The sequence below is a fragment of the Oncorhynchus keta genome, unplaced genomic scaffold (assembly GCF_023373465.1).
Source record: "Oncorhynchus keta strain PuntledgeMale-10-30-2019 unplaced genomic scaffold, Oket_V2 Un_contig_5685_pilon_pilon, whole genome shotgun sequence".
In the NCBI taxonomy this organism is placed as follows: Eukaryota; Metazoa; Chordata; class Actinopteri; order Salmoniformes; family Salmonidae; genus Oncorhynchus; species Oncorhynchus keta.
The window spans coordinates 288,755-314,006 of record NW_026288440.1 but is presented as its reverse complement, the minus strand read 5'-3'; the positions used below and the strand labels follow the sequence as shown (position 1 = coordinate 314,006).

The 25,252-nt window shown below is 42.6% G+C and overlaps 2 protein-coding genes across 12 annotated transcripts; both read left to right on the top strand.

Moving 5' to 3' along the window:
• Positions 1–11: 11 nt before the first annotated feature.
• LOC118372648 (uncharacterized) lies at positions 12–12,536 on the top strand. 6 transcript variants are annotated; one of them, XM_052510376.1, is made up of 16 exons: positions 12–833; positions 1,872–1,964; positions 3,362–5,100; positions 5,470–5,633; positions 5,773–5,836; positions 6,800–7,275; positions 7,365–7,501; positions 8,031–8,124; positions 8,239–8,416; positions 8,596–8,735; positions 8,917–9,053; positions 9,821–9,911; positions 10,020–10,355; positions 10,455–10,623; positions 10,752–10,876; positions 11,608–12,536. In XM_052510376.1, the coding sequence occupies exons 3-16, from the start codon at positions 4,905–4,907 to the stop codon at positions 12,001–12,003; spliced, it is 2,703 nt and encodes a 900-aa protein (XP_052366336.1). In that variant the 5' UTR covers positions 12–833; positions 1,872–1,964; positions 3,362–4,904; the 3' UTR covers positions 12,004–12,536. The 6 variants fall into 6 exon arrangements, with proteins under 6 accessions (XP_052366336.1, XP_052366333.1, XP_052366335.1 ...); XM_052510373.1 differs by having other exon boundaries at positions 9,818–9,911; XM_052510375.1 differs by having other exon boundaries at positions 13–833; positions 8,034–8,124; positions 9,818–9,911.
• Positions 12,537–13,479: 943 nt separating this feature from the next.
• LOC118372649 (zinc finger protein 84-like) lies at positions 13,480–24,315 on the top strand. Of its 6 annotated transcripts, none has more exons than XM_052510453.1 (5): positions 13,482–13,812; positions 14,178–14,335; positions 14,538–14,578; positions 16,273–16,345; positions 16,460–19,242. In XM_052510453.1, the coding sequence occupies exons 1-5, from the start codon at positions 13,587–13,589 to the stop codon at positions 16,481–16,483; spliced, it is 522 nt and encodes a 173-aa protein (XP_052366413.1). In that variant the 5' UTR covers positions 13,482–13,586; the 3' UTR covers positions 16,484–19,242. The 6 variants fall into 6 exon arrangements, 5 of the variants coding, with proteins under 5 accessions (XP_052366412.1, XP_052366411.1, XP_052366413.1 ...); XM_052510450.1 differs by having other exon boundaries at positions 13,483–13,812; XM_052510452.1 differs by lacking the exons at positions 14,538–14,578; positions 16,273–16,345; positions 16,460–19,242 and adding exons at positions 21,149–21,221; positions 21,353–24,315 and having other exon boundaries at positions 13,480–13,812.
• The last annotated feature ends 937 nt before the right edge of the window (positions 24,316–25,252 follow it).

Sequence of the window (25,252 nt, the reverse complement as noted above, 5' to 3'; positions counted from 1 at the left end):
GCTAGTTAGCCTGTTTAGTAAGGTTGGCTTCATAGCAATCACAGAAAAATAAAGTGGTGACAGCTGCATAGAAGTACGGTATTTGACAAGAGTTAAAGGGTATATTGGGAGGTGGTGTCCCGTCCCCCAGGCCGTTTGCATGGTGTACTGTACTACCTGATAGGATCATGTAGTGGAATGGTAACGTTAGTGGGTTTTTAATGAGTGTAGGTAGCAGCTGCAGAGAAATACCTTGGCGTACGAGATTTTACTGCAGAAGTAATGGGGGATTTTAATGAAATAGGGGTATATACTGTAGGTGTAGGGTTAGTTGGTGGATTTATTTATTTTAGGAACAGGAATAATGAGAATTTAATGTTGGTAGGAAATGACTGGCCTCACTTTAGTACAGCAGCGGTGTATGTACATTTAAATTGTATGCGATAGGCCAATCCCGAAGAAGGAGAATCAAATCAAATGTATTTATAAAGCCCTTCTTACATCAGCTGATATCTCAAAGTGCTGTATAGAAACACAGCCTAAAACCCCAAACAGCAATGCAGGTGTAGAAGCAATGCAGAGAAGAGGCTAGCTGGCTTGTGCTTGTAGTCAAACATTTTTTTTTTTAAAGATGTTAAACGAAATCGTTTTTCGTGCGCGTGTAGCGTCCGTTATGGAAACTTTAACATCAGCAGCCGTGCGAGCAGTGTGTCTAATAATGGAAGAAAGCTACGCTGCTCTACGTGTGGAAATTGAGTGTAGCCATGAACCGAACAGGAAGCCCCTGACGATGGAGAAGGAGACTGTGCAAGCATTTAACCCATGCCGTTCTCCTGATCGTATACAAATGGAAGGTGAGATCTCAAATCAAATGATTTGTCACATGCGCCGAATACAACGTGTAGACCTTACCGCGAAATGCTTACGTAACATTACAAGCCCTTGACCTACAATGCTGTTTTTTTATGTAAGGGGGGGGGCGTGCTTTGTTAAATGTTAATTTGTGGAATTCCTTTACTTTTTAAATGTGTTTGAGCCAATCAGGTCTGTTGTGACAAGGTAGGGGTGGTATACAGAAGATAGCCAGCCCTATTTGATAAAACACAAAGTCCATATTATGGTAAGAACAGCTCAAATAAGTAATGAGAAACGACAGTCCATCTTTACTTTAAGACACGCAAGTCAGGCAATCTGGAAAATTTCAACTCATAAAAAAGGTGCCATAGATTTTAACTAACCTGCTCTTGGCGATACTAAAATATAATTTCAAAATTGTCTGAGAAGAACAACATTGGCAGGGCAATTCAAGCGTAGACAATATGCAGTAATGTATTGGGCCTATAGCCTACTGCACAAACCTCATTGCTACTGAACTGTTTTTAATTGGTTAATGTTGCGTACATGGGCTTAGTCATGTTTTTATTTTATTTTGTCTGAGCGCAAGAGCTCGGCTGGCATTTTGACTCAGTGATCTTGACTCAGAAAAGGTTGGTGACCACTGATCTAGAGGTTAGCTCTGCGCTGGACCAGAGCTAGAAGATAGCTAGCTACCTATAACCCTGTATGGGTGGTTGCTTGGCCCACACTCAATCTTGGGTTAGGGTTAACTATCACCTAGCCCTTTTGACTCCAATATGGCTTGTGTAAATGAGAGCAAGCGAATCACCCAGGTAAACACTACACATTGGGGGTGAATGAAGGAGTCAGTTGTCCCCAATAAATATGGGATCCAATGTAAATCCCTTTAAGTACAGATCATCATTAGCTGTAACACTATGCAGTCAATGTTATGGCAACTCTTTTTTTTCTAGTAAGTTAGATATTATGGAATATGGGCCTTCGTAGCTGTGATTCACAGTACCCAAATCTTAACTGGTATGTTACCCCACCAGGTTTGAGAAAGACCCCTGTTGATGAACAGCAGGATGAAGACGAGGCCAGCGGTGCTGATATGGAAGATGATCCCATGGACCACGGAAGATGAGGTCAGTGGAGCTTGTGATCATATACTGGGGGCCTAATTCATAAATGAGACCATATGAATTATACTCACATTTCGTAGCAAATTATATGTTTCAACGACATGTACGGACAATACCAAGGTAAACAATGCAACTTCTTAATGTTAAAACAAATAAGAAGCATAATTTAACATTTCATATCTAGATAGCTAACTTGTACTAAGAGTTGGCTGGCTGGCTAACGTGAGTTGGCTGGCCTGCCGGGCTAACGTGAGTTGGCTGGCCTGCCGGGCTAACGTGAGTTGGCTGGCCTGCCGGGCTAACGTGAGTTGGCTGGCCTGCCGGGCTAACGTGAGTTGGCTGGCCTGCCGGGCTAACGTGAGTTGGCTGGCCTGCCGGGCTAACGTGAGTTGGCTGGCCTGCCGGGCTGCTGGCCTGCCGGGCTAACGTGAGTTGGCTGGCCTGCCGGGCTAACGTGAGTTGGCTGGCCTGCCGGGCTAACGTGAGTTGGCTGGCCGGCCGGGCTAACGTGAGTTGGCTGGCCTGCCGGGCTAACGTGAGTTGGCTGGCCTGCCGGGCTAACGTGAGTCGGCTGGCCTGCCGGGCTAACGTGAGTAGGCTGGCCTGCCGGGCTAACGTGAGTCGGCTGGCCTGCCGGCTAACGTGAGTTGGCTGGCCTGCCGGGCTAACGTGAGTCGGCTGGCCTGCCGGGCTAACGTGAGTTGGCTGGCCTGCCGGGCTAACGTGAGTTGGCTGGCCTGCCGGGCTAACGTGAGTTGGCTGGCCTGCCGGGCTAACGTGAGTTGGCTGGCCTGCCGGGCTAACGTGAGTTGGCTGGCCTGCCGGGCTAACGTGAGTTGGCTGGCGGCGTTGCTTTCATATGTTTGGGACATTGAATATATGTGAACATTCCATGATATTTGCTATCCACAGTGTGTTGCGTTGAAGCCAGTAATGTGTTATTGTCCGTGGTTGTTTGTGTGTGATGTCAGATATATGTATTTTGTATATTAATACGCCTTACCCCTAATCCTTAATATAATCCTATCCTTTCTGCATGCACCTTAATTGATACTCCAATAAATATGGCACCATAGAACTCTGTTAAGCCCCACAATTAGCCGATCTCATAATTTTTTTACTGACATTAAGTTATTTGTAACAGGTGCACCATTCGATTGTTCCTGTCAATTCTCTACTATCACTCACAAGATGCACAACCTGCTGCAAATTGTTCCACTGTCCACTTTGTCTCAGCTTTAAACCAACCAAACGCTCAAGATTACAGCGCCATGTTGATGTGCACCTGAAAAATGCGGTGTCTTTCAAAGGAATGCGGATGTTTTAACCATGTAGTCTGGTAGATTGTATTATCATTTTTGTCAAGATGTGCTTTACTCATTTCCGTCTCATTTTTCTAGATAAAAAGATTTGTAAATGCAATTTGGACTGTAGGACATATGGCCATTATCATTGCCCCCAGTGTGAGAGAACTATCATCAGGAGGGATGCCATGACAAGTCATCTGCTGTTGTGTCAAGGGGCTTCCGCTCCTGTTTCATCAGCTGTACTGCCCACGCCTGCTGTAAACCAGCGTATTAAAATCACCACCCATATCCAACTGCCTCATAGTCCAGCCTATAGGACTCTGACGACTATGTGTGATCACTGTGGCTTTGTGCTCCTGAGAAAGAACTTGAAGCAGCACCTGCTGAGGAAACACCCGGAGATAGCCACTCCATTGGAGGGAGCACAATCAGATCCTGTGTCTGTGGCACAACAACACGGCACCATGAAACATGCTGAAGGGACCAGGCGGAGACGGAGACTGACCGCCACCTGCACCATATGTGGGCGTCTGGTGACCATGAAGAACATGCGAGCACACATGAACAGAAAACACCCTGATTCCTGGTAGATGCCTGCTTTGCAAACATAGGCATTATAGCCTGATCCCAGATCTGTTTGTGCTTTTTGCCTTTTGTCATTGAGAAGCAAAACAATTTGGCCAAGGAAAAGAGTACAAGGAGTGGAATGTTAGCAAAACAGGTTCTGGATTTCAGGCTTAATGCTTAATGCATCAACTACTTAATTGATGGCTGAGTTCTATTATATATTTTTTTTATAACAAATCTTGTACATTCATGTTGTATATATTTTTTACCATACAAATAGAGAAAATTGCATTTGTTAATCTGACCCTTCAGTGTTATTGGGTTATGTTTATGACTTGGCTGCCAGTTCCATTTCCAAGGCCTGAGTTCTTGCAAACAAGCAATTGGTGAGAATTTATAGAATAGAATTTATACCACTATAAACATTTAGTTATTTAGAACATTTCTGGCAGTCTCTATAACTTGTTAAAGTTGACTATTGTACTTGTATTTTGAAAAGCTGGGGAATCATGCTCCACTCACTCACTGGTCCAAATCAAGTTATTTAGCTTAGAATGTTATAGCTTTATAGTTTTACAAGGCAAGTCAGTTAAGAACAAATTCTTATTTTCAATGACGGCCTAGGAACAGTGGGTTAACTGCCTGTTCAGGGACAGAACTTGCAACCTTCTGGTTACTAGTCCAACGCTCTAACCACTAGGCTACCCTGCTGCCCCTGGATCAAGAGGATGAGAATGTTTGAAAGTTTGTTCTGGCAGTTTGTCTTGTTGTTTTTGTTTAGTGGGAGAGAGAAAAAACGCCACTTACGCTGTTGGGAAATGTATTAATATTTTGAGTATCAAATAAATTCAACAAAAGATGTAAGAAGCTGCTAGACTCAAGGGCGTATCTAAACGTGTATTTACGGTATTTCACCGGCCCGCCCAACCTCATCAGCTGTCCGGAATTAATCCAAAGAAAACTTCCGGAAGAGGTGTGAAAAGGTGAAGCCACCATCTGATAACAAAGAAGATGTTCACTTCTCACATAGGAACAGATTAGATTGATTGTTGTAGTCTACTTGGTAACCATGTCGCACGAACTCGCTTTTCGTTGTCGCGTCACCTCTATTATGGAAGCTTTGACAGCAACAGTCGTGCAAGAAATCTGTCAATTTATGGGAGAAAGCTATGCTGCTCTTCGAGTGGAAATGTTGCATGAACAAAATAAAAAAGAGACAAGGATGGAGAAGCCAGCGAACTGCCGCAAGAACTTTTCAAAACCTGGTGAGATGTTAACAGTTAGCTATTTAGTGCACAACACACATTTTAGCGTCTGGTGTACATCCATGGTTTAATTAGGCAATAATGTACGAGGGGGTGTGGTATATGGCCAATATACCACGGATAAGGGCTGTTCTTCTGCACAACGCATCGCAGAGTGCCTTGACACAGCCTTTAGCCGTGGTATATTGGCCATATACCACAAACACCTGAGGTGCCTTATTACTATTATAAACTGGTTTCCAACGTAATTAGAGCACTAAATATACATGTTCAGTGTACGGTCTGAAATACCATGGCTGTCAGCAAATCAACATTCAGGGCTTGAACCACCCAGTTTTAATGCGTCTATTTTCATTATTTGTATGTTAGTTAGCCCACCAAGTTTGGGAAACTTTCCAATCGTGGGGCAGGTCCTGAATAAACAAGAGGCCAACTATCATTGGCTAGAAGACGGTGCTGTTTTTGAAGGCCTAGCATCACCAGTGACGGAGAGACAAGAGCCATCACAGCCCCCTGGTCAGATTACAGACACGGTAAATTCAGTTTGGTTTGTCCCACCTACTTTGTAAGTGAGGACCACCACACGAGATGTTTGTGTTGTTGTTGCATCCCCAACATAACTGGCTGTAGTTTAGAACGTGATTCATTAATAATGACATTGTCTTTTGGAAGGTACCATGGCCAGTATGGCTCATCAAACAGGAGGAAATGGCTGATGATGATTTGGAATCGGAAGGTTAGTTGAAGCAACTATTTTCAATCAGGATGTAAAGTATTTTATTTCCCTTGTATTACATTGTGTATTTGTCATAATTATGTAAGTAATTCATTTTTGTAATGTACATTTAAAAAAAAAAAATCCATTACAAAAACAAATGTGTGTGTGTGTATATATGAACAACAACTTAGACACACAAACACACTACATTTCATCTGCCCAGACCAGCATGCTCACACCCCATCCCTAGTGCCTGCATTATTGTTTGCCACTTGGCCTTAAATTGAACCGATTCATTTTTCTTGGTCGCCCTTACTAATTCAATAATAAATCATGACATTTTTCCATTGTGTCAATGTCAGTGGATTGATTGACTTCCAAGTTTATGTATATGTTTTTTTTCAAGATGAGTGATGATAAAAGAATCGTCCAGCCCATTGGGTAACTCACTACACCCCAATAGGTCATGTCTTAAAATATGTAGACCGATGGATTAAAAATACATTTACATTGTAATACTTCTGACAGCCAACTTTGTAGCTCCAACCACAATTTCTGGGCATTATAGCATTCCCAGAAAGCATTATTGGGTCATTAATAGTTTTACACTTAACACATGACTCTGCCGTTGTGCTGAATTTTGTCTCTTGTATAATCAATTATATACATTATACTGGATTAAGCGTACATTTGTTTACTGTAATTTTGGTAGTTATTCTCCATCTTTCCCTCCATCTTGTGCCAGCATCAGTTATTTTTCAAATCTTGGTTCCAATAGTTTTTTTTTCTAAGAGATTGTCAGTTGGATATGCTCTCTGCTTTCTAACAAACATGATGGCAAGACAAACTGTTTGATTTACGCTAATCAATGTGGTCTTTATTTTATTTTGCACTTGTAAAGACCCTCAAAGTAAACTATCCCTTTTAATGAGTCATTGTAAAGCTAACTGTGACATTCATTGTTGGTGACTTCATTTCCAGGTTACGGCGAGTGGATTCCAGAGACTCCCAAGGCAAGCCAGAATATCACTGGAGAAAGTGATGAGGAAGAGAGAAGTAAAGCCTCTGGGGGATCCAGAGAACTTGGACTCGACGACTTCAAGAGAGAACAGAGTCCGTTGCTGGTGTCAGCTGAGGATGCTGTGACACCCATAAAGACAAAGTATAAAGCACGCATGTTAGAACACACTGGGAAGCCACGTTTCCGCTGCGATATCTGCGGTGAGAAATTCCAGCGTCAGAGCGGCTTGACCAGGCACCAGCGGCACAAACACAACACCGTGAAAACCTACAGTTGCACTGTGTGTGGGAAAGGGTTCACCTACATCAAATCCCTCAACACGCATGAGCTCACGCACTCTGATGTCTCTATCAGTTCAACTATAACTCTGGATGAAGCCACGGCAAGGAAAAGAGGTCTGACTGATGAACCCACAGACAGAAATGCAGCGAGAGATGTGAGTTGTGTAAAATGTTGCCCATTACCACTACCTTGAAGATGCATGACTGATCACAAGGCGTCCATTGTTTTGATGTGTTTTTCTAGATGATCAGTGCCATCCTTCACTCAAAGCCAGGTGGAGAAAAGGTGTTCCAGGAGTATGGGAAAACCAAAGGTCTTACGGATAGCACACGGAGACTTATGGTGAACATTATTGTGGCCGACATGATGGAAAATCATGGGTACGTATGATGACAAATGGTATAATATTTAAGTGTATGATTTGTCAAACTTAAAGGTATTAGACACCCCAAAATGAAAGTCTGCTAGATGTTTTCAGACCTTAAAAGCAGACTACTGTCAATATACTGTATGTCCACATCATTGCTTGATAGATTTGTTGCCAATTCTTTCCGTTCATTTTGAGGTATAGTTACTATATCTACAAACCAATGGTTCAGAATGGAAACGTGGCTCGACAGTAGTGTACTTTTGAGGTATGAAGACATCTTAAAAGCTTTTATTTTAGGGTGCCCTTTGACACAAGCTACATTACTGTGGCATTGTGATTTTAGGTCTGAAACACCAGTCATGCATGCATTCCCTGTATGTAGAGTACAAGCCTGTCTGTTGATACCGAGGGGGTTTCCCTAGAGACATCCCTCCGCTTTAGATCACAACATGTGGTGGGGCTTCAGTTTTGCTGAGAAATGAATCACTGATTATTGCTTTTACTAGAATTGTTACTGTTTTATTTTATCTTCCTCAAAGTAGGATCCCCCCATCAAGTGTCCGCACCAACTACGCCCTGGGGATTGTGACTTTATTCCCGTTCTTGAATGATCCAGATTCAGAGCATGGCTATGTAAGTATGAACGGAGGACTGAATTCTCTCTCAGCGGATACCAGGCCTACAGTTCCAGGATGTTAAATTAAATGGTGTTGATAATTTTGAACTGTTTCCTTTTTTGATTGACAGGAACAATATTACGACGCAGCTAGTGGGTCTGGTTATCTGACCTGGAGAATAAAGACAGTGGGGCGCAACAAATCATGTAAGACCAAGAGGAGAACCAAGTCCACCTATCAAAATGGTCCAAAGGCTCAACACAGTTCCCCTTCAGTTGTTGAGGAACTGTTAGGTGATGAATGCAAAGGCACAGCTAAGTTACTCCTGCACAATATTATCCCAATTATTTGCAATTTCACTCATCTGTTATCAGTTGATCGAGACATTTGGTAAATCATTGTTGGGTTGTTTTTGTAATGTCCAACAGATTGTAGTTAGAGCTCTTTAGCAAATAGTAGTAATGGTAGGGAGTTTTTTTTCTTTCAGATGAACAAGTGTCCATGTCTGAGGTCTTGATCTGCTCAGTTGGGTCTGATTCCTCTGGATCAGCTTTAACTCTGGAAAAATCCAAGGCACGAAAAAGACGTCTGACTGATGAACCTACAGACAGAAATGCAGCAAGAGATGTGAGTTGTGTAAAATGCTGCTGTTAGCTCCACTACTAGCGCGTTAGTGATATTACTTTAAAACACGTATAGCTGTTTCTGTTCCGCCTATTTACATACCCTTGTCTTCTTGTCCATTACCACTACCTTGAAGATGCTCGACTGATCACAAGGCGTCCATTGTTTTGATGTGTTTTTCTAGATGATCAGTGCCATCCTTCACTCAAAGCCAGGTGGAGAAAAGGTATTCCAGGAGTATGGGAAAACCAAAGGTCTTACGGATAGCACACGGAGACTGATGGTGAACATTATTGTGGCCGACATGATGGAAAATCATGGGTACGTGAATAATTCAATGTGTTAGAAATGTGTGATCACGGGGCCTACCGGGTGGGGCAGTGGTCGCAGTGCTAGCTATTCCACCAGAGACTCTGGGTTCGAGCCCAGGCTCTGTCGCAGCCGGCCGCGACCAGGAGGCCCATTGGCCTAGCGTCGTCTGGTTTGGCCGGCGGGGATATCCTTGTCTCATCACACACTAGCGACTCCTGTGGCGGCCGGGCGCAGTGCACGCTGACCAGGTCACCACGGTCACCGTCCGACACATTGGTGTGGCTGACTTCCGGGTTGGATGCGCGCTGTGTTAAGAAGCAGTGCGGCTTGGTTGGGTTGTGTTTTTCGGAGGACGCATGGCTCTCGACCTTCGCCTCGATGCAGCGATGAGACAAGACCGTAACCACTAACAATTGGATACCACGGAATTGGGGAGAAAAAGGGGGTAAAAGTAAAAAGAAATAATTTAATGTGTGATGACAAAAGCTGTTATGTTTAACTGCATGATTTTAGTACAACTTCAAACTTTGAGTACCTGTGTGTTCATACTGGTGGGTTTCCACAGCTTTAGATCAAACCATGTAGCGGGGCTGACAAAACATCAATTTTTTAATTGTTTTATTCAACCTATTTAACTTGGCACGTCACTTCAAATAACTGTTCATTTCCTGATGGAACTTCCTATGTACTGATGGGTGGATGCACATTAAAACATAAAACAGTATTTTATTTAAAACATTTTATTTACATATTTTTTGTAATCTTCCTTGAAGTAGGATCCCCCCATCAAGTGTCCGCACCAACTACGCCCTGGGGATTGTGACTTTATTCCCCTACTTGAATGATCCAGATTCAGAGCATGGCTATGTAAGTATAAATGTAGGACTGAATTCTCTCTCGGGATACCAGGCCAAAGGTGCCAGGACATTAAAACGGTGTTCATCTTTAAAAAAAACTTTTCTTATTGATTGACAGGAAAAATATTATGATGCAGCTAGTGGGTCTGGTTACCTGGCCTGGAGAATAAAGACAGTGGGGCGCAACACGTCATGTAAGACCAAGAAGAGAACCAAGCCCACCTATCAAAATGGTCCAAAGGCTCAGCGAAGTTGCCCTTCAGCTGTTGAGCAACTTTCGGGGGATGAATGCAAAGAGGCGATATCTGTGCTTCAGCATACAACAACTAATGAGTCACTGGTTCGAGAGAAGATGATGGCAACGTTCCAATACAGACAGCAGGTGGTTCATGATCCGGGGAAGTCCTCAACTGTCCTAGATGTCTTCCCCAGATTCCTTGACACTACAGGCTTGGTAAGACTGTATGAATAGAATTCATAATGTTTTGGTGATTTTAAAAGAAAGTGGAAAGAGAATTCATTTAGAATGTTTTTGTTGTTGAATGTACTTCAGATCAACCAAGATTTCACCAGACTTTTCGGAGAGGTGGTGTCTGGGACATTTATGGCGAAGTGGCCAACATTTTTCAAACCCAGGGTCATCGCAGATTGCAAAACCCTTCCCTTCAGCGAACCTGTGGAAGACCTCCTCTCATCTGCTCAGCAGGAATCCAATGATTATGGTACTAGTGCAGAACTCATATGTTGTTTGGTATTTCCAATGACTTTTCTAACTTGACCATACAATGTCTGAGTGAAACTGGCATGTGAGCTTTTACTGAGCATTTCTTGTTTTCCACTGAAAAATTAGGATGGGAGAGTGACTTGGCAGCCATTTTGTTGCTTCTGCATCTCTTACCCCCGACCTCAAAGGGCCCGAAGACCGCAAAGATCCGTACCTCTCAAGCTGCTGACCATCTGGTTAGATTTATGAAGGTTTGTGCACCTTTCTTTAGGACAGTACTTGTTAACAATACAGAGCTCCTGTTAACCCCTCCCCTGGGGTTAACAGGAGCTTTATGACAGTTTCACATCATGTTCTCCAGAGGTGTAGCCAAAGTCAATTATATCTCATGTAAATAGGATAACCATCCATTTTATGAAACTCTGCATATGAGTGAAAATATAGTTAAACTAAACCCTCATCACTAGTTTGCTTATATTAAGATTATGATCACTTTATTGATCAATTGCATATAAGGTCCAACTGAAATTTGACTTTTGCTTTTAACCCAACCCCGCTGAAAGACACATGCATATTCAGGTTTTGGAGAGGTGCGGGGGCTGCCACACTGGGTGCCTGGGGAGCTGCTGTTGTGGGAAGTAAATTGCCCGTGGGCACAACGGAAGGCAATGGCATCTAGAATGGAACTGGCAACCCTCTGCCTGCTTACTCGCCTCTAACCGCTAGGCCAGCGTTTCCCAACTCAAGTACCCTCAACAGCACACGTTGCATCCCCTGACAAACTCACTTGATTCAACTTAACGTCTTGATGATAAGTTGACATGTTTCAGGTGTGCTTGTCCAGTGCTACAATAAAATGTGTACTGTTGAAGGTACTGGAGTTGGGAACCACTGTGCCAGGCTACCTGCCTAGTGGTCATGTGGTCTGCCCTCGGGATTGTGGAACACGTTATTTACTGTTGTCTTGTACTCTTTTCCTCAGGTAGGGACAAGTATGGTGACCTTCCTTGAGACAGTTGGATATGAGCAGCAGCCCTTCCTCCTCTGTGTCGGTGAAAGGAAGAACAGCCTTCAGAAGTTTTACATTGTCGTTGACCAGAAGGCCATCCCATGCAAGGCCCAAACATCAGTGGCAGCTTTTGACGAGCTCTTTAAGGCACACTATGTCTTCAGTGTGTCCTACCATGAAGCGTTGTGTAACTTCTACACATTCATCCAGACCACCGTGTACGGTATTGACGTGGGGAAGGCAAAGGAGTCCTCAAGAGTCAAGGAGATTAGAGTAAGGCTGCTTAACAAAGACCAGGGGAATGGTGCCGCCGGTGCGCAAGGGAGCGGTGCTCCCGCCCTTTTGCAATTTGAGAATATAAGTCAGTAGTTGAATAGAATAGGGCAGTATCACCATCTGCTCTATTTCGCTCCTGAAACAGTAACTCAAGAAGATCTAAGTGCGTATCCCCATGAAGCTGATTGAGATCAAATGATTGTCATGCAGATGCAGTTTGGACATTTCACCAGTAAAACTCAAATAATTATCGTTCACCAATGACACTGATGGCCTATTTGTAAATTAGATACCCTCAAACACAAAGTTCGGTATATTACATTTTAGTGAGAGAGTGTGAGCATAGGGCAGATGTTGCAGTTGGAGAATGCATTTTGTGCATATTGTATTATAATATTCATTAGGTTACATCTGTCAGTACAAACTTTGATTGTAAAATTATGTAATTCACTTTTTGGGGGTTGGCTCCCGCACCTAACAAAAACAAATGGCACTATACCACTTACATAGATCTGTGAATTGAGATGTGTTTACTTGTTTCATTTGTAAAATACACTACAGCAGTTGTGCATTGCTTTTTGACAAGTTTCATCATGGTTTGTCAATAAAACGTCATTCAATCTGGACAGCAAGTGTTGTAGATGATAATAAATCAGTCAATTGAAATAAATTCATTAGGCCCTAATCTATGGATGTCACATAACTGAAAATACAGTTGTGCAAACCCACAGTTTCATCAGCTGTCCGGGTGACTGGTCACAGACAATCCCGCTGGTGAAGAAACTAGATGTGGAGGTCCTGGGCTGGTGTGCTTACACATGGTCTGCGGTTGTGAGGCTTGTTGGATGTACTGCCAAGTTCTCTCAAATAACGTGGAAGGCAGCTTATGGTAGAGAAATGAACATTAAATGATCTGACAACAGCTCTGGTGGACATTCCTACAGTCAGCCTGCCAATTGCACACTCCCTCAATTTGAGACATCTGCGGCATTGTGTTGGAACAAAACATTTTGGAGTGGCCTTTTATTGTCCTCAGCACAAGATGCACCTGTGTAATAACCACGCTGTTTAATCTACTTTTTTTGATATACCACACCTGCAAGTGGATGGATTATCTTGACAAAGGAGAAATGCTCACAAACAGGAATGTAAAACAAATGTGTGCACAGTTTTAGAGGAATAAGCTTTTTGGAAAAGCTGGACAATTTCTGGAGTCTTTTTCAGCTCATGAAACACTACATGCTACGTTTATATTTTTCATTATGGAATTGAGATTCTTCTGATGTAAATCCGTTTTTTTTCTTATTTTGTATACAACACAAATATTGCGGGAAAATGGAGGCCGATGAAGGTCGTCACTAGTTACCACAGCTGCAAAGTCATACATCCCGCCTATTTCTACAATTTATTCTAAAATTGTATTTTAATCCTAATATTAACTACACTGCTAACCTTAAATAAAGTCCAAAAAGCAAATTTCGTTTTTAAAATTCTTTACGATATAACCAATTATGACTTTGTGGCGGTGGTAACTAGTGACCACCGCACATAAACGAGTACTTACGGTACGTCACCAGCGCCACCTCGTCAGCTGTCCGGAACGAAACTGCTAACACCAACTCAATTGTTCCGCAAGTAGTTAATTTCCTAGTTCACTCCTGTAAACTCCTGTAGCCATGTCTTTCGAACTCGCCTTTCGTAGTCGTGTTGCCTCCATTATGGAAACTTTGACAGCAACAGCCTTGCAAGACATCTGTCAACTTATGGGAGAAACCTATGCTGCTCTTCGAGTGGAAATGGTGCATGAACAAAATCAAAGTTCGAGGACAAAATTGCAGGCGATGGAGAATGGGACAGGGGTGGAGAATCCAGCGAACTGCATGGAGCGCATTCATAAACTCAGTGAGATTAAATATCTAACGATAATTATACCTATATACCAATTGTCTATAGGAAGTGGGGATAGATATACAATAGCTAGCTATGTCGCCTAGTTAGCTAGCAGTCGCCTATTTATGAAAGTCCGAGAGCGCTATTATTCATGACGTCGCCTGATCCTTCAGCGCTACAGTAGGCCTATTGCTGTGCTCCTAATGTAATTTCTTTAGTTTTAGTGAAGGTGCTTTACAAATACAATATATTTATCCGATAAATATCTACCATCATGGTTGGTGATTGCATATTTCCACTACATGTTTTTGAAGTTTGTCTCGTATAACCAACATTTTCAGAATCTCAAGCTTTATTTGTGTTCGTTTCCCCGCCAGGTTTGAGAAACTTCCCAGTTGTCGAGCAAATCCTCAATGAACAAGAGGCCAATGGTCTTTGGCTAGAAGGTGATCCTACTGTGGAAGACGAAGGTCCACCCTCACTGGTGCCAGAAGGAGAAGAGCCAGCACAGCCTCTTAGTCAGACAACAGACATGGTGAGTTGAGTTTGCTGATTTTGTAAAGGTAGAGGCAGGTAACTGCCAAAATAAATGTGAAAATATTATGTTAATAGGGTGTTGGGCCACCAGAACACCTCCAATGCGCCTTGGAATAGATTCTACAAGTGTCTGGAACTCTACTGGAGGGATGCAACATTTATCCATGAGAAATGACATAATTTGATGTATTTGTTGATAGTGGTGGAAAATGCTGTCTCGGGTGCCGCTCCAGAATCACACGTAAGTGTTCAATTGGGTCTAGATCTGGTGACCGAGACAAATACTTTAACCCCCCCTCCTTTTAGACCCCTCTTTCAAGGTCCCTGAGAGTTCTTCTAGCCGTGGTAGCCTAACTAATGGGCAACTGGGCATATTTATACATTCCCTAAACATGATGGGATGTCAACAGGGCCTAAAATTAACTTTTTGGTCCACCAGCCACTGTAAGGTAGATTTAAATATCTACCACCCACTCAGATTTTTTTTACCAGCCAAAATATTCTCTTTAAAATGACACCAACAAAAAGCAAGACAATGGATGAGCATGCTTTGTAATGTTAGAAACAAATGTATTACTAGTAAGAAGTAAAGTGGTGTATTGTTTTCATTTAATTTCATACGACCTGAATCTTTTAACCAAAATATCATAGATGAGACAAATGTTTTCACCTTGCCCTTTAAGGGTGGGAGGTTACCGTGATAATGCTACATGAGTCATGTTTGTGCCTGTGAGTGAGTCTGACTAGTAGCAGCTGTCTTTTCCCGAGGAAGTTGAAATGCAAACATTGAAAAAAAAATAACCTACCTTGTGGAAAAAATGTAAATATCCAAGAAACAATGTCTCACTTAAGCAGACTTTAGTTTAAAGTAAATTAGACCAACTTGTATGCCTTACTTTCATTGTGCGCACAGTCCCCAGCCAGGCAGTGTTGCAGCGCAAGGTGGGGTATGTTATATACTGTAGGATTCGTACTTACTTGACTTTGAGTCTTACTTGCTTGTATGAACTATTTTCCTTTATTAATTTATAACTGTGCAAATCCTTTGACATTTTGACAACTCGGATGACATTTTCTGTAGGCTGCTGCAATGACCCATTGGAACCCAAACTTGGCATGAACATTTAGCTTACAAGACGTTTTAAATGTAAGGTCTGGTAGATGATTCAGTCAGTGCCATTAGTGATGATATGACAAGGCACTGGCTGGTTTGTGGGTCTGGGATGAGGGCTGTGTGTGTGGCAAAGCACTGCCGTTTGGCGTGCAGCGCGTTGGCAGTGCTTGCTGTGACTTGTAGTGCAGCGCATCGCGGGTTGTATGGAAGCATGCCAAAATGACTTGACAACCCAATGTGCCACGGACCGGATTTGGCACGAGATATAGTTATAGGAGAGAATGCAGATTAAATAAGTATGTTTAAGCCTTGAGACATGGATTGTGTATGTGTGTCTTTTCAGAGGGTGAACGGGCAAGACAAAAGATTTAAGTGCTTTTGAACGGGGTATGGTAGTAGGTGCTGGGCGCACCGGTATGTGTCAAGAACTGCAAAACTGCTGGGTTTTTCAGTTTCCCGTGTGTGTCAAGAATGGTCTACCACCCAAAGGACATCCAGCCAACTTGACACATTGGAAGCATTGAAGTCCGCATGGGCCAGCATCCCCGTGGAACGCTTTCCACACAATCTAGAGTCCATTACCCGACAAATCGGGCTGTTCTGAGAGCGAAAGGGGGTACAACTCAATATTAGGAACGTGTTCTTAATGTCTTGTACACTCAGTGCATTCCATGATGTGTTAAAACATATTCCATTATTTTGGTGTTATTCCCCCTGTAATGTTTTCTATTGGTTTTTTTTATTTTTTATTAAAATGACTGATGTTAGTGGTATCATTTTATTTATGATTACTAGTTTAATTAAAGGCTGTCTTTTGGAAGGGGGTGGAGACATGGCCTGCACCACCGGTCATCAAACAGGAAGAAATGGATGACGATGACATGGAGTCTCAAGGTCAGTTTCATATTTTACTCTAATCTATGTTCAATACAAAAGCACAGACTAGCTCAACTACACTAACTTGTAATAATTATAGTCACTGTGTGTTGTTGTTGACTTCCTCTTCAGCGTACGACAAGTGGATTCCAGTGACCCACTGGGCCAATCAGAATATCACAGGAGAAAGTGACGAGCAAGAGAGAAGTCAATCATCTGGGGGATCCAAAGAACTTGGACTTGACGACTTCAAGACGGAACCGAGTCCGTTGCTGGTGTCAGCTGAGGATGCTGCTCCACCCATAAAGAAGAAATATGATAAAAGGTACACCTGTGAAATATGTGGAAAGACTGAGAACAAGAAAGCCAGAATGACGAGTCACATGCGAAAGCACACAGGGTTGCCCTTTAACTGTGATATCTGTGGCGAGAAATTCCAGTGTCAGAAATTATTGACCAGACACAAGCGCTTCAATCACTACACAGGGATCATCTACAGTTGCTCTGTGTGCGGAAAACGTTCATGCAGGTCACATCTCGCGACACGCATGAGCGTGGTCACACTGGAAAAAACTATTGGTGCTCAGACTGTGGCGAGACATTCAAGGAGCGCCAGGAACGCGACACACATGAGTGTATTGTTTACAAGGGAGACCGGCCCTTCAGCTGCTCCGAGTGCAACAAGGACTTTGAAAGGCAGTACCATCTCAAAAAACACCAGCTGGAAAAACACTCTCAAATGGTGGAGCAGACTGTCGAACCTGAACCTGAGTCCAACGACATTGAGGACCAACAGAGTCAGTTTGAGTCTGAGAGTTCTGAGGCACCCACACATTTCTCCTGTGACATATGTGGAATGACTATTATGAATAAAGGCAACATCAACAGACACATGTTAACACACACAAGGAAGCCCTTTAGTTGCGATATCTGTGGTGAGAATTTTAAGCGCAAAGCCCAATTCACCCGACATCAGGGCAAACACGCGAAAGTTGAGGAGAAAGTAGAAAAACCCTACAGTTGCACTGTGTGCGGAATGATGTTTGTGTATTCTAAAATGCGCAACAACCATGAGCGCAAACATGTTGGAGAAGACTATTGTTGTTCAGACTGTGGCAAGAAGTTCAAGGAGCGTCAGGAGCACGAGTGCATTGTTTACAAAGGAGACCAGCCCATCAGATGCTCCGAGTGCAATGAGGACTTTGAAAGGCAGTACCATCTCAAACAACACCAGCTGGAAAAACACCCTCTATTAGTGGACCAGACAGTCGACCCAGAACCTGAGTCCAAGGACATTGAGGACCAACAGAGTCAGTTGTTTGAGTTAGCGGAGAGTTCTGAGACTGAGGCATCCACGCGTTTCACCTGTGACATATGTGGTATGATTATTATGAATAAAGGCAACATTAGCAGACACATGTTAATACACACAAAGAAGCCCTTCAGTTGTGATGTCTGTGGTGAGAATTTTAAGCGCCACACCTGTTTAGCCAAACATCAAGGAAAACACAAGAGTGTTGAGGAGAAAATAGAACCATACAGTTGCTCTACGTGTGGAATGAGGTTTGTATTTCCTAAAATGCGTGACAACCATGAATGCAAACACATTGGAGAAGACTTCTGGTGCTCAGGATGTGACAAGACGTTCAAGGAGCGAGGGGATCGCGATGAGCACAAGTGCACTGTTTACAAGCGAGACCGACCCTTCAGATGCTCAGAGTGCAATGAGGACTTTGAAAGGCAGTACCATCTCAAAAGACACCGGCTGGAAAAACACCCTCTAATGGTGAACCAGACACGTCCCGGTCATGATACTGCGACGGTAGTACAGGGAGCACAGCCTTCAAATGACAATGACCCTAAGGCTGATATGAGTACGTTAGGTGGAAAGGTTCCAGTAACAAACTCGGGTTAAGTTGACAAGTGAAATGGCTTCAACTGAATTAATTTGTTTTGTTCAGTACAAAAAGGATAGACATGGATTTGAATGAAGGGGTGATGGATAATGTTGGAAATAGTGTGTAGAACAGTGATGGGACTGGGATTCAACCCCACACAGGCAGGATATCGCATCTCTGACCTTTACTGCACAACTAACTTCATGTTGGGCCTAGATTCGATCTGGACTGTTACAGCGTGCTTCACGTTTGAAATTACGTTTCCGATTGAGCCAAAATATGCAGCATTTAACGTGGATAGACTGTGATTCCCAAACCACCCCCTCACCCCTACCAACTCACTCGGAGGGCCCTCTGTTGTCACGTGTTGCTGTCAACTCCCGAGGGTGACTTCCAAAGAGAGGCGAGGGGATCAATAAACTGTCTACTTCGGGACACACTCTTGGGTATACTGATGATTTGTCTGGACTTATGGTTTGTTTATATAGCAGGTTAGGAGAACTAACGCAGCCGGTTAGGATAATTAATGTAGTAGGTTAAGAAAAGGGTTAGAGTTAGGCTTAACTAAAATGCCACAGTTGTCAACAAATAGATGGAGCTGTAGGTCTATTCCGTCTAGCCACAACCATCAGCTATGTCAGGGGTTCCCAAACCCAGCCCCCCCCCCTTACAACATTGTGGAACATCCTGTGCCCCACTTCTATTTTCTAAGTATATTTCTCTGTTCACACTTCCCTTGATGGCTGGGAGAATTTTGCAGGTTTAAAGCTCATTTTTCTTATTCTATACATTTAGCCAAATCAGTGTGTTAATGCGATATTTGAGTGACTCAAACATTACAACAATCTATGGCTTAAAAATGTCTTGACAGAAAGGGTTGTATTAGAGTTGTTAATCAAAATGGAATTGAGAAATATTTGTGACTCAGTGGTTTCAGTAACAGCATTTATTTTTTAAAGGTTTGTCAACTCGATATGTTCTTGTTTATTGAGAGGAATAAAAATGTGTAAAAACCTGTATCGTTTCGTTTTATTTTGCATGTACAATACAAATACTGGATATGCTTGTCAAATCGAGGAGGCAGATAAACGAGTGTTTATGGTATATCACCGGTGCAACCTCGTCAGTTGTCCGGAACCAAACGTCTATCAGCAATTCAAACACTCCAACAGTAACTTAACACTGCAAATTTAGCGTGGTTAGTGAGTTTTGTAGCCATGTCTTTCGAACTCGCTTTTGGTTCTCGTGTTGCCTCCATTATGGAAGCTTTGACGGAAAAAGCCGTGCAAGACATCTGTCAACTTATGGGAGAAACGTATGCTGCTCTTCGAGTGGAAATGTTGCAAGAACAAAATCAAAGTTCGATAAAGTTACAGGCGATTGCAAATAACATCGAGAAGGAGAAGCCAGCGAACTGCATGGAGATAATTCAAAAACCAGGTGAGCTAGCTACGTTGGTTATGCGTATAGGCTGTGTCTGTAGGAAGCTTGCCTACAATTAGCTAGCCATGTCACTTACTCACTTGAAGCCTACAGTAACTGACGTTACACATCTCCCGGTCGAAGAGGATATCTAATAGTCGCATGTCTGGGGGACGCTCAAGCTCCAAGTCTGGACAGTAACGTTAACGAGCCTCAACGATTCCGGGAGACTCTTCTCTCGTCTCTAACATGTATCGTTAGGCTCACTTTTTGTTAACAGTCCCGTCACAAGTCAGATGGTTGAATAAACTTTATTTTACAAGTTGCCTGTAGATTGTTGTCCTTATGTTGGAGGTAATCTGAGACACTACGCTGGTCTGTTTTTTTGTCTTTCTGGTTCGTATTTTCAATGCAAACACAATTCGCACGCCACTTGCATAATATGTCAGCAATGGCCGAGTTTAACCGAAGCACCGACCAAACATTGTCCCACGCAGTCACCTGGTAAATTTCACAAACGCACCCAGTTGAATAAGAAGGATTGCGCTTTGGTTGACCATGTTCGGCTATTGTTTACATATTGTGTATCACGTGAAATGCGTCAGGAGAAAATACAAGCAACAGAACCTACTAGTGCAGCAGAAAGTCGGGTTAACACTTTCCACCGCTAAATGGACTATGCAAAATTGCATTGTATTCACAATTCTGGCTTGGAAAGAATTGCTTCTTTTTTTTACAGCAACTTATTTCTGACTAATGTTCATGGAGTAACCTTGGTAACAGTCTGTTGCTGGTAGCGTTAGTAGGCGGATTACTATGTTATCACCTCTTTAGTAAAACGTAGCTATAGCAAATGCAACCTAGTTCTCAGAAAAACATAGTTACGCCATCCTGCCATGAGTAATGATTGCATGTGTCCACTATGTTTGGGAAATCTGAGCCTCGATATCTCTTTTGAAAATCTGTACTTGTATGTTAGCTTCCCCAACAGTTTTGAGAGACTTCCCAGTCGTGGAGCAAATCCTCAATGAACAAGAGGCCAATGGTCTTTGGCTAGAAGGTCACCTTACTGTTGAAGACGAAGGTCCACCGTCACTGGTACCAGAGGAAGAACAGCCATCACAGGCTTTTGGTCAGATGACAGACATGGTGAGTTTAGCTTGTGGTTTGGCTGTCGATTTTAGATATGTCTCAGAGCTGCACTGACTACTCCCAGCCAGATGTCATTGAAAACCATGCAAAGTTTCAAGTCCTGTGTAGCAGGCCTGTAACTGCAAGTAAGGCTTTGAATGACACCTAGGCAAGCTCTATACTGTCTAGGCTACAGATGATAATATGTTTAGGGCTCCTTAAACATAAATGCCCTTCTGAAAACATTTGTGTAAAATATATTCCATAATTTGTGTCATTCCCCTGTTTTTGTAATTTTTAAAAATGCAAGTGTTGGTGTAATTGTTGCTGTATGATCAGTTTAATAACAGCATTGCTTGTCTTTTGGAAGGGGGTGGAGACATGGCCTGCACCACCTGTCATAAAACAGGAGGAAATGGATGATGACGACATGGAGTCTCAAGGTCAATTGACGCTATTATTTGAACATGTTTAATACAAAAATCACAACTCTGCAGCATGAGTTATTCTTAGCTTCTGTATTTGTCACTGAGAAATATCCCTGTGAAATGTATTGTTGGTGACTTCCTTTCAGGTTATGGCAAGGATATTCCAGACACTCACAAGGCCGGCCAGAATATCACAGGAGATAGTGATGAGGAAGAGAGAAGTCAAGCCTCTGGGGGATCCAGAGAACTTGGACTCGATGACTTCAAGAGAGAAGAGATTCTGTTGCTGGTGTCAGCTGAGGATGCTCCGGCACCCACGAAGAAGAAATGTAATAAAAGGTACAGCTGTGAAATATGTGGAAGGACCGAGAGAAAAAACGCAGAATGACAAGTCACATGATAACACACACAGGGCTGCCCTTTAGCTGTGATATCTGTGGTGAGAAATTCATGTTTCAGAATTACTTGAACAGACACCAGCGATTCAAACACACAGTGAAAACCTACAGTTGCTCTGTGTGCGAAAAACCTTCCGGCAGGCCACATCTCGCGACAGGCATGAGCGTGGTCACGCTGGAAAAAACTATTGGTGCTCCAACTGTGGTGAGATGTTCAGGGAGCGCGGGGATCGTGACGCGCACGAGTGCATTGATTACAAAGGAGAACGTCCCTTCAGCTGTTCAGAGTGCAGTGAAGCCTTTCAAAGGCAGTACCATCTCAAAAGACACCAGCTGGAAAAACACCCTCTAATGGTGGAGCAGACTGTCGACCCAGAAAATAGAGTTGAGGAGAAAAGCGAAAAACCCTGCAGTTGCTGTGTGTGTGGAATGATGTTTGTATATCCTAAATCGCGGACACCCATGAACGTAAACACATTGGAGAAGACTACTGGTGCTCAGGATGTGGCAAGACGTTCAAAGAACGCCAGGGTCGCGATACGCACAAGTGCATTGTTTACAAGGTAGACCGGCCCTTCAGATGCTCCGAGTGCAATGAGGACTTTGAAAGGCAGTACCTTCTCAAAAGACACCAGCTCGAAAAACACCCTCTAATGGTGGACCAGCCACATCCCAGTCATGATACATTGTTTTGTATGGTTTAAAAAAAATAATGACCATGCCCAGACCTAACTGCTCACACCCCCCTCAGCCCCTGCCTCAAACTCCACCATTTTGTCTCTCCATTGTTCAACATTTATTTACTTTGTAATACTTCTGACAGCACACTTTCTAACTCTGCCTGTAACCTTTGGATTTTATAGCATTCCCAGAAGGTATGGATTGTCAATTTAAATATTATTCATTACTACATTTAGCTAACATTAGATAGATATTCTAGAGATTCTTACCCTTGCCTTGATTCGGCATTCCAGATCATCATGGTATTTGTAGTTTATGATACACATTAGCAACTAATTAGCATTTCATTTAGGGGGGGGGTAAATATATTGATACACCACCTTGTCCTAGAGAGATTTACACCTATCAAAACGTCACAGGGTAAGCCTACACAAAACACAGCCCATATTTTAAGTGTTTCTAAAATCCCCAATGGGAAAAATGAATGGTGGAAAAAACGATTGGATTCATTTCTGTTTGACCGCTGGGTATTATGACATACTGTGGCACTCAGTTCTTGGTTCCAATATTTTTATATATTTTTTAAGAGTTTGTCAGTTGGATAGGCTCCCTGCAAAGTTTTGAATAGCTTACCTATTATATGAATATCCTTTTTTGACTCCAATAGGATTCCCTCAAGATGTTCTGATGTCCAAAAAGATTTCAAATATAAATGTCTTGATATTAAACTTTTAAGTTGCATGTATTTGAAAATCTCTACATTGGTCAGTCCAGTTTTTTTCCCCCATGGACTGTCTCAATACACCGCATCCGGCGACCTTCCACATCTGCAGTGGAAGGTGGCCGAGCTACAGCAGTGTAGGTCAGACCATGAGACATCCCGAAAGGTTTATCAGGAAAACGGCTGTAGCGTACAAAAGGTTTGGCCTGGAGAAAGATGAGACTCTACCGAACACGATGGTGGTCTACATTTACTCTGACCCCACCCCGTCCAAACTATTTTGGCTACAAACTAATATGACTCCATGGTGGAAAGGGGAGATTCTCACCAATTGGTTTCTTGGACCAATCAGAACAGTTGTTTGCGTTCTAGAAATAATCTGCAAGGCCTCAAATCCAAACTCATTAGAGAATACACTTTTTTGTTGGCGTGGCGTTTGGGTAGCCAGGCAAAGGGATCGATAAACCCATCAATTTAGAACACACTTGTGACTTGAATGATGCAATTCATGTTCCACTTAAATAATAAAACGAGCATGAAATTCAAAACAAATCCCCCTGTTTTAGAAGATATAAACCTCCGTAACAGTTACACATTTTCATTTGGGAAGTATTATATATTTTACATGTCATGTCTCAATCTGCCATAAATGCACATAGCCTGTAATCAGGCACCCGCCATTATTTTGTGTGAAATTGCACCAATTCAATAACTCTGTGCCTTATGTGATTTCACTTTGCTCTGAAGCTGCCAGTGTTGCTGTAATGGAGGATCTAATTAATTAGCAGGTTAGAAAGACTAATGTAGCAGGTTAGGAGAATGAGGTTAAGGTTAGGAAAATGGAGTTAGGTTTAGCTTATCCATCTAGCCACAACCATCAGCTTTGCAAACAAACCATAAGTCCCGACAAACCATCCAGGGGAGTCTGAGGGGAGGACGGCTCATAATAGAATGTAATTTGCTACTATTCCACTCCAGCCATTACCACAAGCCCATCCTCCACAATTAAGGTGCCACCAACCACCTGTATAACACTGGTCTCAATTGCTTTTAGGGTGTATTGTGTTACCTGCAATTGTGTGTTGTTTTGAATATTGTATTGCTTTAGCAACATTGGATTTTCCCTTTTCGTGTATATAAACTTTTTTTTTTAAATCTGGACAGCAAGGGTTGTGGAAGAACAGTTGATCAAAAGGAAGGAAATTCGATTTTTCTTGACTCATCAGGGGTTTCAGTAACAGTATTTTTTAAAAGATTTGTCAACCCTACATGTTGCTTTCTGAGAGGAATAAAGATTTTTTCAACCTGTCGTTTAATTTTATTATTTTGCATGTATAACACAAATATTCAAAGTTGGTTAAATTAAGGAGGCAGATAAGTGTTCACGGTATATCACCGGGGCAACCTCGTCAGCTGTCCGGAACCAAACGGCCACCAGCAATTCAAATGTTCCACCACAGACAGAAGGGTTTCGTTTAATTTATAACAGATTTGGCTCCACTGTCATTTCATTCCAGCACACTAGCTAACATTTACCAGGTTAATTAACCATGTCTGTCGAACTCGCTTTGCGTTCGTGTTGCGACTATTTTAGAAACGTTGATAGAAAAACCCTTGCAAGACATTTGTCAATTTATGGGAGAAACTTGTGCTGTAGAAATGTTGCATGAACAAAACCAAAGCTCGACAGTCACAGGTGATGGAGAATATCATCGGGAAGGAGAAGCCAGCGAACTGCTAAATTAGGTATTATGCGTATATGTTATTTGCCTGTGCAGGAAGCTCGGATACAATTACTTCCCCGCCTGTCGGCTAGTGGACTTCGCTCCAGGTGACTTTTGTCGTCATATCTCTCGGAGCGGAGAGGATGGCTAGCGAGCAGTCGAGTGTCTGACGGACGGGGGTTCCGGCTCCAATTCTGGCTTGTCGTTAGCGGACTAAACTCCACTCCATGGTGAAAAATTAACTTCCATCCACTTCTATCTGGAATGTTATTCCTCATCATGTCTTCTCTACTTTTGGTGGCCTTAACTTCATGTTGTTTTGCAATTATAATATTGACAAAGCTCCAGTGAAACTTTCTGCTTTTCATCGGCAGGTTCTTGTCATGGTCCTTAATTTATAAACATAATTTTTCTCCACAGATATTATATATGGAATAATCGGGATATATTGTATAAAAATACCTCTCTGTTTTTAGAATATTGGTTCCGAAATAATATCCTATTGGTGAGCAAACTGGTAAA

Bases quoted from the DNA above. Each gene is read 5' to 3' on its own strand.
- LOC118372648 (XM_052510373.1), top strand. From the start codon at position 4,905: ATGTCGCACGAACTCGCTTTTCGTTGTCGCGTCACCTCTATTATGGAA. The intron at 5,101-5,469 runs GTGAGATGTTAA...TTTGTATGTTAG, and splicing joins CAAGAACTTTTCAAAACCTG to TTAGCCCACCAAGTTTGGGA. The intron at 8,417-8,595 runs GCACAGCTAAGT...TTTTTCTTTCAG, and splicing joins GTTAGGTGATGAATGCAAAG to ATGAACAAGTGTCCATGTCT.
- LOC118372649 (XM_052510450.1), top strand. From the start codon at position 16,851: ATGCAGGTCACATCTCGCGACACGCATGAGCGTGGTCACACTGGAAAA.